This window comes from Bactrocera oleae, chromosome 2, assembly GCF_042242935.1.
Source record: "Bactrocera oleae isolate idBacOlea1 chromosome 2, idBacOlea1, whole genome shotgun sequence".
Classification (NCBI taxonomy): domain Eukaryota; kingdom Metazoa; phylum Arthropoda; class Insecta; order Diptera; family Tephritidae; genus Bactrocera; species Bactrocera oleae.
This window is the reverse complement of record NC_091536.1, coordinates 6,178,049-6,194,063: the sequence shown is the minus strand read 5'-3', so window position 1 is coordinate 6,194,063 and position 16,015 is coordinate 6,178,049. Positions and strand designations below refer to the sequence as shown.

At 36.7% G+C, this 16,015-nt stretch overlaps 3 protein-coding genes across 4 annotated transcripts in view; 2 read left to right on the top strand and 1 right to left on the bottom strand.

The window, feature by feature from the left end:
• Positions 1-2,127, top strand: part of Tk (Tachykinin) — a 35,234-nt gene extending 33,107 nt beyond the window's left edge. Inside the window, exon 6 of one of the 2 annotated variants that reach the window (XM_036373311.2) lies at positions 1,021-2,127. In XM_036373311.2, the coding sequence (XP_036229204.2) occupies positions 1,021-1,049 (29 nt within the window). In that variant the 3' untranslated portion in view covers positions 1,050-2,127. Of the gene's footprint in view, positions 1-1,017 lie in introns of both variants that reach the window. The other variant, XM_036373310.2, reaches the window with a different exon arrangement.
• A 2,867-nt stretch (positions 2,128-4,994) lies between these two features.
• Positions 4,995-8,149, bottom strand: Tailor (tailor). Its single transcript, XM_014239126.3, has 7 exons — positions 7,989-8,149; positions 7,559-7,931; positions 6,689-6,913; positions 6,363-6,611; positions 6,117-6,287; positions 5,559-5,760; positions 4,995-5,501 (listed from the first exon to the last, which is right to left on the bottom strand). Exons 1-7 carry the CDS (start codon positions 8,013-8,015, stop codon positions 5,312-5,314), a joined length of 1,437 nt encoding a protein of 478 aa, XP_014094601.1. The 5' UTR covers positions 8,016-8,149; the 3' UTR covers positions 4,995-5,311.
• A 434-nt stretch (positions 8,150-8,583) lies between these two features.
• On the top strand, positions 8,584-15,683 carry LOC106620590 (transcription elongation regulator 1). The gene is made up of 9 exons (XM_014239130.3): positions 8,584-8,886; positions 9,562-11,261; positions 11,325-11,458; positions 11,523-11,731; positions 11,803-11,953; positions 13,916-14,413; positions 14,487-14,824; positions 14,894-15,226; positions 15,301-15,683. Exons 1-9 carry the CDS (start codon positions 8,693-8,695, stop codon positions 15,425-15,427), a joined length of 3,684 nt encoding a protein of 1,227 aa, XP_014094605.3. The 5' UTR covers positions 8,584-8,692; the 3' UTR covers positions 15,428-15,683.
• Positions 15,684-16,015: the final 332 nt, after the last annotated feature.

Below are 16,015 nucleotides of genomic sequence, written 5' to 3'. Positions count from 1 at the left end.
GTCATCTGCATACATTTTTTTATATATATCAAAACACGCAAGAAGTTATTGTAAAGCTGTTCAAAAATCAGTGAAAGATTTCGAAAAGGCTTTTGTGATGACATATAATACTAAAGCCAACCTTAACTTCGAAACAATTATCCAATAAAAGAATGGTCTAAACTAAAGTTTCCCCTGCGAACTTTTCCGTTACAAGAAGCTTAATTAATGCCAAATCTTTAGCAAATATTTTAACAACATTAACTCAAAGACTCCAAAATTTCGAAGTAAATATCCCGAATATACTCAATTTTACTTATCGACAATCGGTCAGCCGTTCTTGATAGCGACTGGTAGATGCAATAAAGGAAACTACAGGCTAGACACAAGACCGTTCTACGCTATTATTTCTAAAAATCATCCCTGAAACTTAGATTAAACATATACAACCTTAGCGAGAAATTATGGTTTATGGATCACGGTGTCCTAAAAAGGGTATTTAGGATTCCTCAGAGTCTTTCGATGCATCACTCCATCGCTCCACAACCTACTGCATACAACTGATGGTGAGTGATGGTGACTTTTTCATATATCATGCCAAGGTTTATCTCATCATATATGTAGATATAAATGATTTAACAAGTGTAATAAGAAGAGTGTTTAAACAAAATATATTAAAATGCTAACTACTTACATACAACGTGAGTAACAGTATTTGTGTTAGATTCGCCAGTATCTGTAAACTGACGGATCGAACAAACAGCGGGTTTAAATAGAAACACAGATCGATATGGCGTGGTAAAATATCGAAGTTATATCACCCTATTCTTATACTCACTTGTGTGATATTTGTTTTTTTTTTGGCAAGAGGGTAGAGCTCAAATCTGGACGTCGGCTACCATTTATATATACCCAGTATTACGTTTGAACGACCTTGAATACGGCTATTACTTATTGAGTTGTCTGATTTTGTTTCACTGTGTAAATATTCTCCTAAGCAATGTTTTATTTTAATCATTTTTTCCTACCTCTTTTTAGCAGTCGACGACCTACACGCGCTGAAGAACTAAACTCGAATTACCTGGCATTAAGACACACATCATACAGCGAGCTACATAATAACGAAAAGCAATTTTTATTTTACTAAAGTTTTCATGCAAAAAAAATACATAACAATAAATTAAATAAAAGTTCCTTTTATCGACAACATTTAAATTTGCAAACAACTCAAAAATACATACATAAAAACACACTATTTACTAATACATTTAAGAGGCGAAATTTTCAACTGCGAGTACCTTGCATACAGACTAACATTTGAGGCTCAAGTTCAATGGCGTTATTCACTGTGTGGCTCATAATGAGATTGCAGATAATTACAAAAGCAAAATAAATATAATTATATGAATTGTAGCTTATGTTTCTGGCAGAAACGCCGTTATTTATTGTTTGTTAATAGCATCATTTCTTCTTCAATATTATTAGTCTGTTGAGGGGAATGGCTTGAACAATCATGGGCTGGAATTGTTCAAGCACAAATCCTCAAGCATGCTATAATTGAAGCTTTTATCTTGGGTTTTCTCTCAAATAAACGCTTTGCAATCCAGCAAAAGACTAGAAGACTACCTTATCATAGAGCATTCTTTAAATAAATTCAATATAATTAAAAAAAAAAATATTAAATTTATTTTTTAAAATATATTAAATATAAAATCTCTGTAAATTAATATAAGTAAGTAAATATGTAAATTAATATATAATATATATGTAATATATACATATATATATAAATTACATGCAGTAATAATAAACTGGTGAAAGAAACTTAAAAATTATATACATAAAATATTTTGATTTATTGATTACTGAAAATAATCGATTTGTGTGCTTTTTTTGCGATTATTAAGTCAATTTTGCATAATTTAAGAATATAAGAAGAGAAAAATTGATTGAATACCGGACATTCATAAAATATTCCTTGTAAATACCATACCTATATGTACACTCAATGAATTGTAACTGTGCTTAAACATCTACATACCTTATAAACGTGCAATTATTGTAAATTTATTAATTATTTATTAACAAATTATTGAACGAATAAAGAACTATATAAAACGATAAATAAATGCATAAACCTACAAAAAAGAGTCTTGTTTACTTTATATATATACACCGATAAAATACAACTAGAGGAAGAGTAGGCCTAAATTCGGACAGAAGTAACGCATATTATAACAAATCATAAGCGGAAAATAACTCTCGCATTTTTATTAAACTAACCTCCAAATCATAAAGGTTAGGTTAGGTTGGTTACACTGACTGGCTGTCACGTCATACATAGACCAACAGGTTCTTTGTAGAGCCAGATGGTGGTTTATTAATACGAGCTGGAGTTTACGTCGTGCAGGACGTCGACGCTTTTTGCGAAGTTTAATAGAGACTTGATATATAATTCTGATACTTTATTCAGTCTCTTGAACTGCTGAGCTCCTAGATATCAAAGCCGAGTTATAGATAAGGCCAGACATAAGTAAGTAAGTGTTCCAGCTTCTTTCTCATGCCTACTTCCCTGCACTTGCTACATGTGTCATCGTTAATAATGCCCATATGGCGCCCAAGTGATGCCAGTAATTTGTGAGCTGTGTCTGGGTCAACAACCGTCCTGCAGTCTTTTCGAGACCGTGTTAGTATAAAGCTTTAGTTTTTTCATTCCGCATGCTCCTAAGATATTCCATCACACCGTGATCCGTCTCTCACTCTTTCTACTGCGTTCTTGCTTTCAAGGACATTCTCTGACGCAATGCGCTGTGAGATTATTCTTTTAATTGCCTTTTGGCTATTGACGTATGTATATAATAATATTCTTTATGTCATTTCCTGCGCTGTTAGCTATCTCAGCAGCTTTGCTGGCCGCAAAGAAAATACTGCAGTATTCCGGCTGCGCCCACTCCATCAGCCATATTTGATCCGTCCGTATTGATGTTAAGAGTTCCGCTGGTGGATCGCGTGTCCCCGCGGTATCCACTCTCCTTTAGCGTGATTTGAAAACTGCCCCCCCCCTGCCTATCCTACTATGTCCCAAGGTTCTTGTGAAAAATTCCCCTAGCGCCGTCAATCTTGCAGCTGATTTCGCTGCCGAGCTTTTCACTGGAATGTCATTTGATGGCAGGTCAAGAGGTCTTTCAAGTGCAGCCGTTGGAGTGATTCTTCGTGCTCCCGTTATGCAGAGAGCAGCGAGCCGTTGTATCGTATTCGCTCCAACTGTTTCTGGTATGATATTTTACTATTTTCCGAACGACTGAACTTTTCTGAACTAATCGAAAGATCATTTGAAGCTATGGTAACTATCATATCAAATACATTCATGTTTGACACACTATATTATTTATAACAAAGATGTTTGTAATATCTCATTAATATAGACAATTCAAATGGGGGGGGGGGAGGTCGGAATCCTCCGGGCTTTGTTTCAAATATGATCGAAAATAAAATGCAATTAGTACCAAAGCAAGACTTTAGGGTAGTTAGTCCATCAATATGACGTCTTGGTCGGTCGAGGAAGTTGCATAATTTTACTCACCGAAATAAAAAAAGTAAAAAATGCAGAAATAACGACAATTGGCTAGAAAACAGCAGGGGTGTAGGTACCATTGATATAATTCAGAGTCTATCTGTGCCACATCCCACGCGAAACGCGAACGCAAACACTCTCCTTTAGCTTTGAGCCTGTTAAGCTTTGAGCCTGTTACGTAAAGCGTTACCACACAAAGATCCCTTTTCACTTTTTCTTTCTGGGGTTCTTTTTGATTGACGTAAGGACTCTGCTGCAACAATTGGCTTTGGTCCTATTTGCTTAACGGCCGCAATATGTGCCTTCATATACAAATGTTAAATGGATTTTGATGTCAAAATACAAAAATAATGGAAATACAATGTTCAAACGCATTTACTGTGTGGTAATTGATAGTGGCTACTATTTGAATGGCAAATTGTGGTGGGCGGCTCATTTTAGTCACATGTGCGCAATCACTTCGCTGGTTAATTGAAATGCAATTAAACATTTGCACATTTCACTCTAAATGTAATTGTTGCCTATATACGCACAAGCTTCTATGAGTAGGCGTGACTATTGGTTAACTTATTGTACAGCTTGAATGAAGGAGGTTTTATTTCAGGCAACATATGGCACACATACTTTAGTTTTTTAGCGCACCTTTAAAACATTTGACCCGTAAATCTTCGCGGAAGCTTTTTATTCAACGATTCGAAATTACTGATGCCTTTAATAAGGAACAAAAGAAAACAATATCCTGTATGGATGAACATAATAAGGGCTGCTACTTTACAGCAGCGCTTGACACTGTGTAAAAATCTAAGACTTTCAAAGAAGCTTCTACGCAATTTTCGAATCGTCGACGAAACAAATATCCACTGATACAGAGACCAAGGAACGGGCACAGCGCTCTACTATGACAAGTTATCAGATCGATTTGAGCTGAATATCCCTTTTGATGAAGACAGAAATACTCTATCATGTAAAGTTATCTACGGCTTACAGCTCCGCCATCGCCACAGCCAATTTGCTCAAATTAGTCTACGAACTGCAGCATGAGCTACCCTATTCTTCAGATCCTAGTGCGACTTCTTTTTCTCCAGAAAACGTATTTTTCATATTATTGCTGGGTCAAGGGTATCGTCCTAAAAGAAGACAATTTTGAGAATAATTACTTATCGAACCGACCCTGTAAAGCCGATGATCGTGTGAACAGTAACACACCTTGTGGACCTAAGAAGATTGCAATAGTCCTTGGCCAAAAATAAATCAAATATCGGGCGATGTTACACTAATACCAAAACACCGATAATTATGCCGCTGGACAGAAGATCTTTGCCTTCGGATTACCATAAAGATCACCTGGAATCCAAAAAATGTGTTACATACCTCCAACTAGGTGTTGAGTATGTATCAAATCGGAACTAAGTCATTGCAGAGTGAAGAAAACAAACAACGATCGATTTTCAGCACCTTTTTTATTCTTAAAAGTTTTATTACTATAAACATACATTTGGTAAATGTACATATATGTATGTATATATAATAAAGCATTATTTTTTAATATCTAAGCATAATATTTGTACTGTTTTGCCGTTTTTAAAACCAATAATTAAGCCACTAAGTGGCACTTTATTTATAATTGTATAAAAATGATATTTATTTGACATGAACTAACGAGTCATGTTAATAGAAATGAATTCAACGAATACAAACAAAAAATTGAATACAAACTCTTGGGTACGAAATAAAATTTTGATTAAAAAATATGTACTTTTAATTAGAAGCACCTAGAAAATCGGCGGATTGTTTCAAATAGTCCATTAATTCTTTAAGATGTAATTTGCTACAACGCTTTGCAACATTATGATTCAATTGAAATGGATCCTGTACGACTATTTGAGCATTCAGTTGTAAGCCCCATTCTTTTGTAGCTGAGTTGTCACTTTTAATATAGTTGGTATAACTGCAAAAAATATATATTTAATGTCGAGATTAACAAAAAAAAAACTTTTAAAAATACCGTTCCGGCATCAAGTCTTCGAAATTCTTAATTTTTATATTTGGACGTCCAAAGTAGGGGCAGACCACATGCGACTCGTATTTGAAATCTGCGTAATATTGACAAAATTCTTTAATGTGCTGCTTGCAGTATTGTGGACTGACGCCAAGCTCTTGCATATTTAATGCATTCAACGGTATGTTATTAAAATTGGCGATCCACGCTGTAATATCAAAAGTTTACAGTAATTTAATACAATAAATTAAAATTATATATACTAAAGATGCTTTAAAACTACTTCAGGGTTGCATTTTTTTAATTTAAACATTTTTGATCAAAAATTAGATTTTCAATTTTTAATTCCAACATCTTGGATTAAAATTACGTTTTCAATTTTTCATTTTTAATCCAATTTTTGGGAATAAATTTTTAATTTAGACAATGTGATGGAATATGTTTTTTTTCAATCCGGTTTTTGAGATTAATTTTTGCTTACTACAAAAAAAATGAAATTAATTAAATTATTTTTTAATGCATTATTTGCAACCCTGAACTACATATGAAAAAAAATTTGCTTACGTCCAACCAAAACATTGGCCAACATATTCTTCTGCAGCGTCTCGATTGAGGGCAAGGAGTTTTTGACTTGTAGATAATAAATTACCATCAAGGACATGCAATATGTGGTGACATGTTCGTTCAAACGCGTGCGCTCCAACCATTTTTTCATAAAAATGCAAAGTCGACGTGCTAAATAAAAAGAGAGATAAATATAAATATAATTACATGCTGCATATTGTTATATAAAGTGTTCATTTCACAAACCTAATGGCTGTTGTTGGAAAATATACTCCAGCAGTTGCGTGTTGCAATAGCTAAGACTGTTTGAAAATCCGACATCACATTCAATATTAGTCTTTCTATTAGTCATACGTATTATGGGTACACGTGCGGCCCGAATTGCTCGAATCTGATCCCAATCGATAGAACTTTTCTTAATGACATTATAAATGCTATCGTAGACATTCAGCGTTTCATCGCTGGCAGTTTGCTCGAAAACATTAAATTGTCCACCTAATTTTGAATATCATATTATTGTATATAAGTTAGATACCCACACAAGATGTAATATAGTAAGATATCGTTCTTACCAATGTCAACGTAGATATCCAAATCCGAATGGCGCGCTCCAATACCAGTCATACGCGAACCAAATTTATATAATTTGATACTCTTGGTGGGAACAGCCTTTTTTATCGCTGTTAGCAATGCATTTTCAATGACTTCATATTCGGGAATTTGTTTAATTTTTTCTGCAACTTGCAATTGATCAGCAAAAAATTTCGCTAAATCTCCCATAACCAATGCTCTACCTTCTACATTGCAAGCGCAAAATACAAACAAAGAAAATATTATTAATACACAATTCAATCAACTGGTAATCAGAATACGTATTTGTTTTGCATATGTACATTAAGGTGTCGGTTACATCCGCCAAGTGGTTTTTTTTTTGCAACGCCCCTTAAGTTTAAATTTTTTCCTATAAAGCTCTTTATTTTTTATCAAAACTTTTTCACTTTTTCCTTACATTTTACATGCGATTTTTTCATCTTTTACAATAAATCGTTTATCTTCAAAACAAATAAACTTAAAACTTTAAAAGAACGATATTCGCTTTACAAAAAGGTATTAATTATTTTCATATGAACATTCATACTACTACCATGTCGTATGAGTAACACAGAATGTATTAATCACACGTATGAATGCTTAGTACCTTTCTTCTTTTTAGTAAAGTGTAAAATTTTTAATTAGAATATCATTTTTTTTAAGTTGTCAAAAAATCCCATGTTATATACATGGGAAAAGAAATATGACTTAGTCACGGTTTAAAAAGAGAATAAAGAGCTTGTTTACGTTGGACCGTTGTTTTTAGGGCATAAACTTAAACTTAAGAGGCGTTTGCAAAAGCTCAATCAATTTGAAAAATAGGGGACACCCTAAGGTACATTTGTACATACTCCTCGGTAATTTGTTCTGCTTAGTTTCGGACGCTTTCTTTTGAGCATTTTTCTTCTCTTTGTTGATAGGATTGGTTTTAATTTCATGCCTCGCCACTAAATGTAGTGCAGCTTTGTCAGCCGCTTTGCCCAAATCCATTTTGCAAATGTTGCAATGATAAATACTTTGTATTGCTGCTAGATCTTTGCGTTCCACAAACTTAGTTTTATCCGTAGCCACAATGGGGTTGGGATTTTGATCCAAAAACTTTTGTATACCGAGCACAATATTGTTCAACATATCACATAAGTTAGTGTCAATTTGATTGTACTTTTGACTATAAGTCTCTAAAGAGTTGAGGAATAGTTGAGACTCCAATGTTAACGGATGTAACTAAATGATGTTATTGAGAATTAATTTTTATATAATAAATAGTAGAAAAATGCTTACATAAGTTGATCCTCCTTCCTGTTCCATTTTTAAAGATAAAATTATTCTTTGCAAAAGGTTTAGAAACTTTTTACATAAATATTACACAAAGAAAATAACTGAAAGCGTTAAAACTAGCAAACGCCAACGCTGTTGTGGGGAAATACAATTCTTTGAATCAATGTATTTTTTAATATCACAGCTGATTGTTGCATGCATGTCAAACAGTTGGCCAATGTTGCATTATTAAACATTTTCGGAAAATGGTAATTTTATTTGTGCTTGTACAAGTGAAAAGAGAAAACTTGGATTCATCAGATAAAGACCACTTTGCTTGCAGCTCTGTACTTAATATATTGAAATTATATGGAAATCGAAAAATTACAAAAAGAGATGAACTTGGCAGAATGAACGAATGATTTTCAAAAAGTTGTATTCTATAAATAATATAAAATCAATCCAGTTAGTAATATTTGAATTATTGGACATATATATGCTCCTTAAAAATAGTATACATATCTTACCTGAATATTCATAGTTGCAACCCTGTGTGAGAACAAATCTTCAACGACAATCTTTTTTAATAATATCGATATCCAACGATTTTAAAGACACATCTTTACTTTTTTCTTGAAAAGTGTGTGAATACTTAATCGTCTGAGAGAAATATTTTCTGAATTAATTCTAATTAAGAAAAAGGAATTTACTATCCAACTTTTGTGACTATGGACGCTGAAGTCGAAGGCAGCGTTGAAAATAATGTACAATCTGGCGACGAAGCGGCTTCACCTTCAATAGATGGTGAAACAACATATAAAGGTGTTGCGACTGGGCCTCCTCAAGAAAACAATGCAACCCCCAATATAAATGGAAATACGGGACAAGCAACGCCAGAACCAAGCGAAGGTGAATCTCAATGGTACGTAACAAAAAAATATGTTTATTTATAAGTTAACTTATGTGAGCATATTTGCTATTTCTGTCCGTTAATAATAATATACATATATAACTTACGTCTCTATGAAGTGTTCTTTTATGTTAATTCGAAAAAAATAAGGTAATAGCGGCTGCAGCGCCAACAGGAAAAAAATTACCTCATTAGCAGTTGTTCGCGGAGAAAACTTTTCTACATTTCCAGTCTTTCGGTCGGTTATTAAATTTGCCACGAAATTTATAACACCTATAAAAAATCGTCCAATAAAATATATATAAAAATGATCAGTTTGACGAACTGAGTCGATTTAGCCATGTCCGTGTGTCTGTATAAAGGCAAACTAGTCTCTCAGTTTTTGGGATATCGATCTGAAATTTTGCACATGCCCTCGCATCCACCATGCTGTTCATTTGTCCGAGGCGCCGCTATCGGACTACTATAGCATATATCTGCAAGACAAACTCACCCATCAAAATCAAGCTCTTGTAAAGAAGCTTTTATATTTGTGAAGGTTGTTATTGCTATGGTGCGAAGTTAACGGTTATTCTTGTTATTATAATTGCCATACACATACCTGCATATATTAGCAAGCAGGCATATGAGGCTAAATGTTTTTACGTTGCTCTGGTAACCAATTTAATTTTATTATATTATATTCAGGACTCCAAACAATCAAGGACCTCCCGCTAAGCCTTTTAGTATGCCGCCATTCGGTGGACCACCAGGAGCCTTTCGTGGTGGACGTGGTGGTATTCATATAATGCCTTTTGGTCGCGGTGGTGCTCGAGGTGGTGGCGGCAATTTTGGTGGACGCGGACCGGGAAATTTTGATTCAAATTGGCAAGGACAAAATCAAAATGGCCCTCCAAACATGACAAACGGTCCACCACTCGAACTGTGGGTGGAGACAAAGACAGATGATGGCAAATCTTATTTTTATCATGCTATGACTCGTGAAACAACATGGACTAGACCAGAAGGGCAAAATATTAAAGTTATGACTCAAGCGGAAATTGAGGAAATGAATAAAAAACAGCAACCACCTCAGCAGCAAACGCATCAAAATAACACACAACATACGGATGCAAATGCTAAAGGGCCAGAATCTGTGGGTCACGCTCAAGGTGGCATCATGGACGCGCAAAAGGAGTTACCTCCCATGTCTGTAGCACCACCCATGAAAGCACCAGATACTTTGACACAACATCCACCACCAAATATGATGTCACAACCACCGCCCACACAACAGACCTTAACGCAACCACCGCCAAATGTAGTACCCAGCGGTGCGCCACCAATGACACAACAGCCTCCACCCGCAATGCACCAACAGCCGCCCCCATTCTTTCCACCTGGTATGCATCCACCAAATTTCTCGCAACCTCCTTTTGGTATGCCTCCACCTGGTTATGGTGGTTTTCCAGGTGGACCAGCGCCTTGGGGTATGCCCTGGAATCAGCATATGCATCCTCCACATGGTCCGCCGGCGCAAGACAAGCCAGCAAAGAATTTAATTATCAAGCCTGGAGTAATTGACCCTGCCGTAATTGCACGCGCTGCTGAATGGTCCGAACATCGTGCACCTGATGGACGTCCCTACTACTATCATGCCGGTCGTGGCGAAAGCGTTTGGGAGAAACCACAAGCCTTACGCGACATGGAAGCGGCTCGCATGGCTGCTCATTCGGGCACAACACCACAACAGGCAGTGGCGCCGCAGGTCGCACCCACCATGCCACCACACATGATGCCCAATCCTGCCCTTATGCACATGACGCCGGTAGCCGGCGGTTATGAACAAGCGATGGCTTATAATGCTGCTGCTGCCGCAGCCGCCGCCGCTGCTGCAGCTGCTGCTAATATTAAGCCCATCGAACAAACCAAAGCGGCACAAGCTGCGGCATTGGAAAAAGAGTCAAAGAAGGTGGCAGAGGAAAAACGAAAGAAAGAGGAAGAGCAACAAAAGAAAGTCACAGCAACGGCAGCAAAACCAGTAGATAAATCACGCCCTATTTCCAGTACACCCATCGCTGGCACACCATGGTGTGTCGTTTGGACAGGTGACGCGAGGGTTTTTTTCTACAATCCTTCCACACGCACATCTGTTTGGGAAAGACCCGACGATTTGATAGACCGTGCTGACGTAGACAAAGCAGTCAACAATCCGCCGGAACAGTTGAAGGCAGCTGGCAATATCGCTGTGGAGAAACCGGTCGAAAAGATTGAGACAGAGAAGAAAAAAGAGGTTGACATTCCCGAGGAAGAGGAAGAAGAAGAGCAAGAAGATGATGAAGTCATCAAAATACGCACTGAATCTGAATCCAGCGTGGAAGAAGTACCAACAAAGAAGTCACGATTATGTAAGCAGTTTATTAAATAATATATATATATAATATATACTGAAATTATTATTTTATTAACAGCCGCAAAGCAAACCAGAAAGGCGGATGCCAACGAAGCAGCTGTAGAAGCCGAGGTACGCGCTGCTAAGGAGCGCGCTGTAGTGCCATTGGAGACTCGTGTCAAACAGTTCAAGGAAATGTTGCGGGAAAAAGATGTAAGGAAATTAGGACTGTTACTTGAGATGCGATGTATTGACGTTTGCTATTCTAAATCCTTAGGTATCAGCATTCAGTACTTGGGAGAAAGAGCTGCACAAAATTGTTTTTGATCCACGTTATTTGCTGCTAACATCCAAGGAGCGCAAACAGGTATTTGAAAAGTATGTTAAAGATCGTGCTGAAGAGGAACGCAAGGAGAAGCGCAATAAGATGCGACAAAAGCGCGAAGATTTTCGCAAGCTTATGGAAGATGCAAAGATGCATGGAAAGTACGTAGCAAATCAAATTTCCCATAATAATTTATAAAATTAAAACTTTTTTCTTTAAACAAATTGCTTAGGTCGTCATTTAGTGACTTCTGTCAGCGTTATGGCAAAGATGACCGCTATAAAGCTATCGAAAAGGTGCGCGAACGTGAGAGCCTTTTCAACGAGTATATTGTAGATGTGCGGCGTCAAGAAAAAGAGGAGAAAATACAAAAAAAGGAACAGGTATGTGCGTGTTCCCTTAAATGCATGCGGGCTGAGAATGCGTTTGTTTGCTTAGTTAATTTGGGTTTTGGGCCGCAGCAAACGTATTTCTTATTTAAATATTTAGTAATTCGTATTTTTAATGATTAATTGAAATTTTTCATACGTCTCTATTTGTATATACACTTATTATATTGTTAATGCTTCACAGCAAAGTTTATACTTTTTATTTTTTATAAAAATTTTCTTCACTCTAATCTTGAAATCTCAAAACAAATCAAACCAAAAACAAATCTACCACCACTACTTCAACGCTTATAAATATCGGCTAAACTGCGCACGAACAACAAATTGTCAACCAACAACACAAAAAAACAAAAAAAAAAAAACATAGTCAATTGCAACCAATCATGTGATTATAGGTGAGCCGCTTGAAGTGTGTTTAAAACCAATACAATTTTGCTTAGCCGCGTAAAAGTTGGTTGACCTAGAAAAAAGCAAAATTGCTAAATACCGTTTTTAGGCTGCAGTATAAACGTAAGGAAAACGCAGCAAATTAATATGTTGTGCAGCGTAACGTGTGACTGATTGATGATTCATGGTCATGGAGCTGCCAACGACCGCATCAAATTGCATTGATCCGCCATGCCATGCAACCATGTCCATCCTGCTACTACCACCCATCAACCCAGTGACTTGCCTGTTCGTTAGTACCTTCACGCCTGCTCGGCACGTTTTCCCCAAATTGTTTGTGTCTATCTAGCTCGAGCTCGTGGTGAGTTATTTATATGCAAATATGAAAGCATTAAAACAATAAAAAAGTAAATAAATGCTAAAAACAAATCAGATCAACGTTGACTTCATTAAACAATCAGCAAACAAACGCAATTTATTGTATATCAACGATAAAACTTGGTGATTTACCCTTCTGCCACCAGGAACGTCGACACTTCGGCACGTCACATGTACATATTGAAGCTATTTGGCTGCGCACAGACAAACGGTGTATATTGATGGATGGAAAATAACACAATGGACACAAAGAAGACGTTACGGCATTAGACAGAAGACAAGACATGCCAAACTCCCAACAGCTGGCAGTTTAGTTAATGTTGGCGCTCGAGTCTCCAGTCTCTGGTCTCTGAGTGTGGCAGAGCTTGAACTAGAGCGGGAGTGGAAATTGAGCGAGAAGAGACAGAAACAGTATGAATAAAAACTCAATCTAAACTTCATACATTTAGAATTTTTGTTACAGCCGCAAGTGCAATAAGCATTTCAAAATTCGATATTTCACATTCGTCACGACAATGGTGAATACTTTGAATCTACATATGTATATTTTTAATAGATTGTCTTTTTTTTTTTGTTGTTTGCTAGTAAATCATCATCTATGGCACGTGCACTTACGCACGTGACACATGTCAGCATTTCGAAAATGTCAAACGAATGTGAAATATTGATTTTTACTGTTGGGCTTTACTTGTAAGTTCATAAAGTAAAGCATTCAATACATTATCTATATGTATTCTTATTATATAACACACGTACATTTAATTGTTGTCCGTCCGTCCGTCAATGAAGTGCTCATACACGTTGCCTCTCTAATTTATGCAAATAAATTTTCAAATTTTCAGCTCTACACTGTTGGATTCTCATAATTAAGTCATCAATAAATTTCTCTTTCAGCATTCGACGCCACTTAATTATAATACTAATCTTGAAACGTTCTCTTGCAGCATAATTAAGTATAATTATTATTTAAGTTATTCTTGTAGACGATTAAGTTAGTTAGTAAGCGTCATCTATAAGCCCCTGTTATGTGCGTTTAAACGTATCGAGTAAGCTAAAACGAAAGCCAATATCTGAAATCGTCTAATTCCCCACATTTATTTTCTCTCTTTGTATCTTCCTTGACTGCACTTGCTACACACACCCAAATGCACATCCCCAAAACACACACTACGTACCTCTAACAAATTTTAGATACGCAAAGATTTCATAGAAATGTTGCGCGAACGTTCGGATATGGACCGGCATACACGTTGGCATGACATCAAGAAGAAATTCGATGCCGATCCACGTTATCGTGCTGTGGAGAGTTCTATTTATCGCGAAGAATACTTTCAGGACTATATGCGTATCATGAAAGAAGAGAAGCGTAAGCAGCGTGAACTAAAAGATCGTGAGCGGGAGCGTGAGCGTGAGAAGGAGCGCGAACGGGAGCGTGAACGTGAAAGGGAACGGGATCGTGAACGTAAGTCAGACCGCAAACGTGGACGCAGCGATCGTAGCCGCAGCCGCAGTCGAGAACGCGAACGTGAACGCAGTGACAAGGACAAAGGTAAAGAGCGTGAGAAGGACCGGGAGCGTGAGAAGGATAAGGAGCGTGAGAAAGACAAAGAAAGGGATAGAGAGCGAGAGCGAGAGAAGGATAAAGATAAGGAGAAGAATGGCGAACAGAAAAAGAAGCACGATGAATCGGTGAGTTTATTGCTATACATTTTAAAAATAAAATGAATAATAATATAGGCGCGATTTTCCATTGACAATGAAGGATGAGGAGGGCGAGCATCATGACGACGACGAGGGTCACACCAATAGCGAGGATGATGAAGCGGAGCGTCTACAAAAGGAGCGTGAAAAACAATTGCGTGCCGAGCAAAGTATACGCGAACGTGAAAAAGAGGTTCAACGCACATTGGCCGGACATTTGCGCGATCGTGATAAGGAGCGAGAGCACCACAAACGCGATGAAGCCATTGGTCATTTCAATGCGTTGCTAACAGACTTGGTACGCAATCCAGATCTGACATGGAAGGAGGTGAAACGGCAACTACGTAAGGATAGCCGCTGGGAACTAATTGAGTCACTGGATCGAGATGATCGTGAAAAGTAAGTTAATTGCACTCACTTCTATATATATTTAATTTGTTATATTAACAATATGTAACATATTTGTAGACTTTTCAACGAACACATCGATACACTAATGAAGAGAAAACGTGAAAAATTCCGTGAAATGCTCGATGAATTGTCAGCGCTGGAGCTGACCAGTTCTTGGAAGGATATTAAGAAATCCATTAAAGATGATCCACGTTATCTGAAATATAACAATTCCGATAAATGTGAACGCGAATTTCGTGATTATATTAAAGACAAAACTCTCGCCGCCAAGACTGCGTTGCGTGAGCTTTTACAGGAGTGTAAGCTAATAACACACAAGAGCAGCGAAGTTGTTAAAGACAACCCAAATCATTTGAAGGAAATACAGGATATACTGAAGAACGACAAACGGTATGTCGATTCAATGACTGTTGCAATTGTTAATATTTTCTTACACATATTAAAAATTGTTGTTGCATTTCCAGCTATCTAATCTTGAACCACATGGAAGAGGAGCGCACCACTATAATTGTTAATTATTTAGAAGAGTTGCATAAACGTGGTCCGCCGCCGCCGCCAACTGCTTCTGAATCAACTAGACGCAATAAGTAATTTATCATCCCACATTCTAAGAAAAAACACCAATAACTTGTGGCAAGATAACATTTTTATGCGATGTTATGGTCACCGGAATGCATAATAAAAAAATTGCATTAATTAGCAACTAATTTTTATCAACTAATCGATTCAGTTTAACTTATCCTTTATATATGTATTAATCCTGTAGTTTCAGTGATAAAATTGTGAAATAAACACGAATACAATTAATTTTCATACAAGCGTGTCCCATAAAAATTGGAATAACAAATGTGTTTTTTTTATTATTTTAGTTTAGCTCTTTATAAACAAACAATCAAGTTTTTAAATATTTATACCCTGAGCAAGATATATTAAGTTTGCCTTGCAATTTGTAACCCACAAAAGAAAACGTCTAGGACTCATAAATGATCAGCTGACAAGCTGAGTAGATTTAGTCATGTTCGTCTGTTCATCGGTCCGTCCGTGAACTAGGACCACTATAGCATATAGCTACCACCAAATCGAATCTTTGTAAGGAAAACTTTTTTAATTGACAAGATCACGAAATTTGGCATAAACTATTAGCCAATACAACGATACAATCTCCAAGCAAATTGTTTA

Excerpts from the sequence above, each read along its gene's own strand:
- Tailor (XM_014239126.3), bottom strand. The coding sequence starts at position 8,015 with ATGGAACAGGAAGGAGGATCAACTTAT. Across the intron at positions 6,612-6,688 it reads GGATATCTACGTTGACATTG|GTGGACAATTTAATGTTTTC; the intron begins GTAAGAACGATA and ends ATTCAAAATTAG. Across the intron at positions 5,502-5,558 it reads GAAGACTTGATGCCGGAACG|TTATACCAACTATATTAAAA; the intron begins GTATTTTTAAAA and ends TATTTTTTGCAG.
- LOC106620590 (XM_014239130.3), top strand. The coding sequence starts at position 8,693 with ATGGACGCTGAAGTCGAAGGCAGCGTTGAAAATAATGTACAATCTGGC. Across the intron at positions 11,262-11,324 it reads AACAAAGAAGTCACGATTAT|CCGCAAAGCAAACCAGAAAG; the intron begins GTAAGCAGTTTA and ends TTTTATTAACAG. Across the intron at positions 14,825-14,893 it reads GATCGAGATGATCGTGAAAA|ACTTTTCAACGAACACATCG; the intron begins GTAAGTTAATTG and ends ACATATTTGTAG.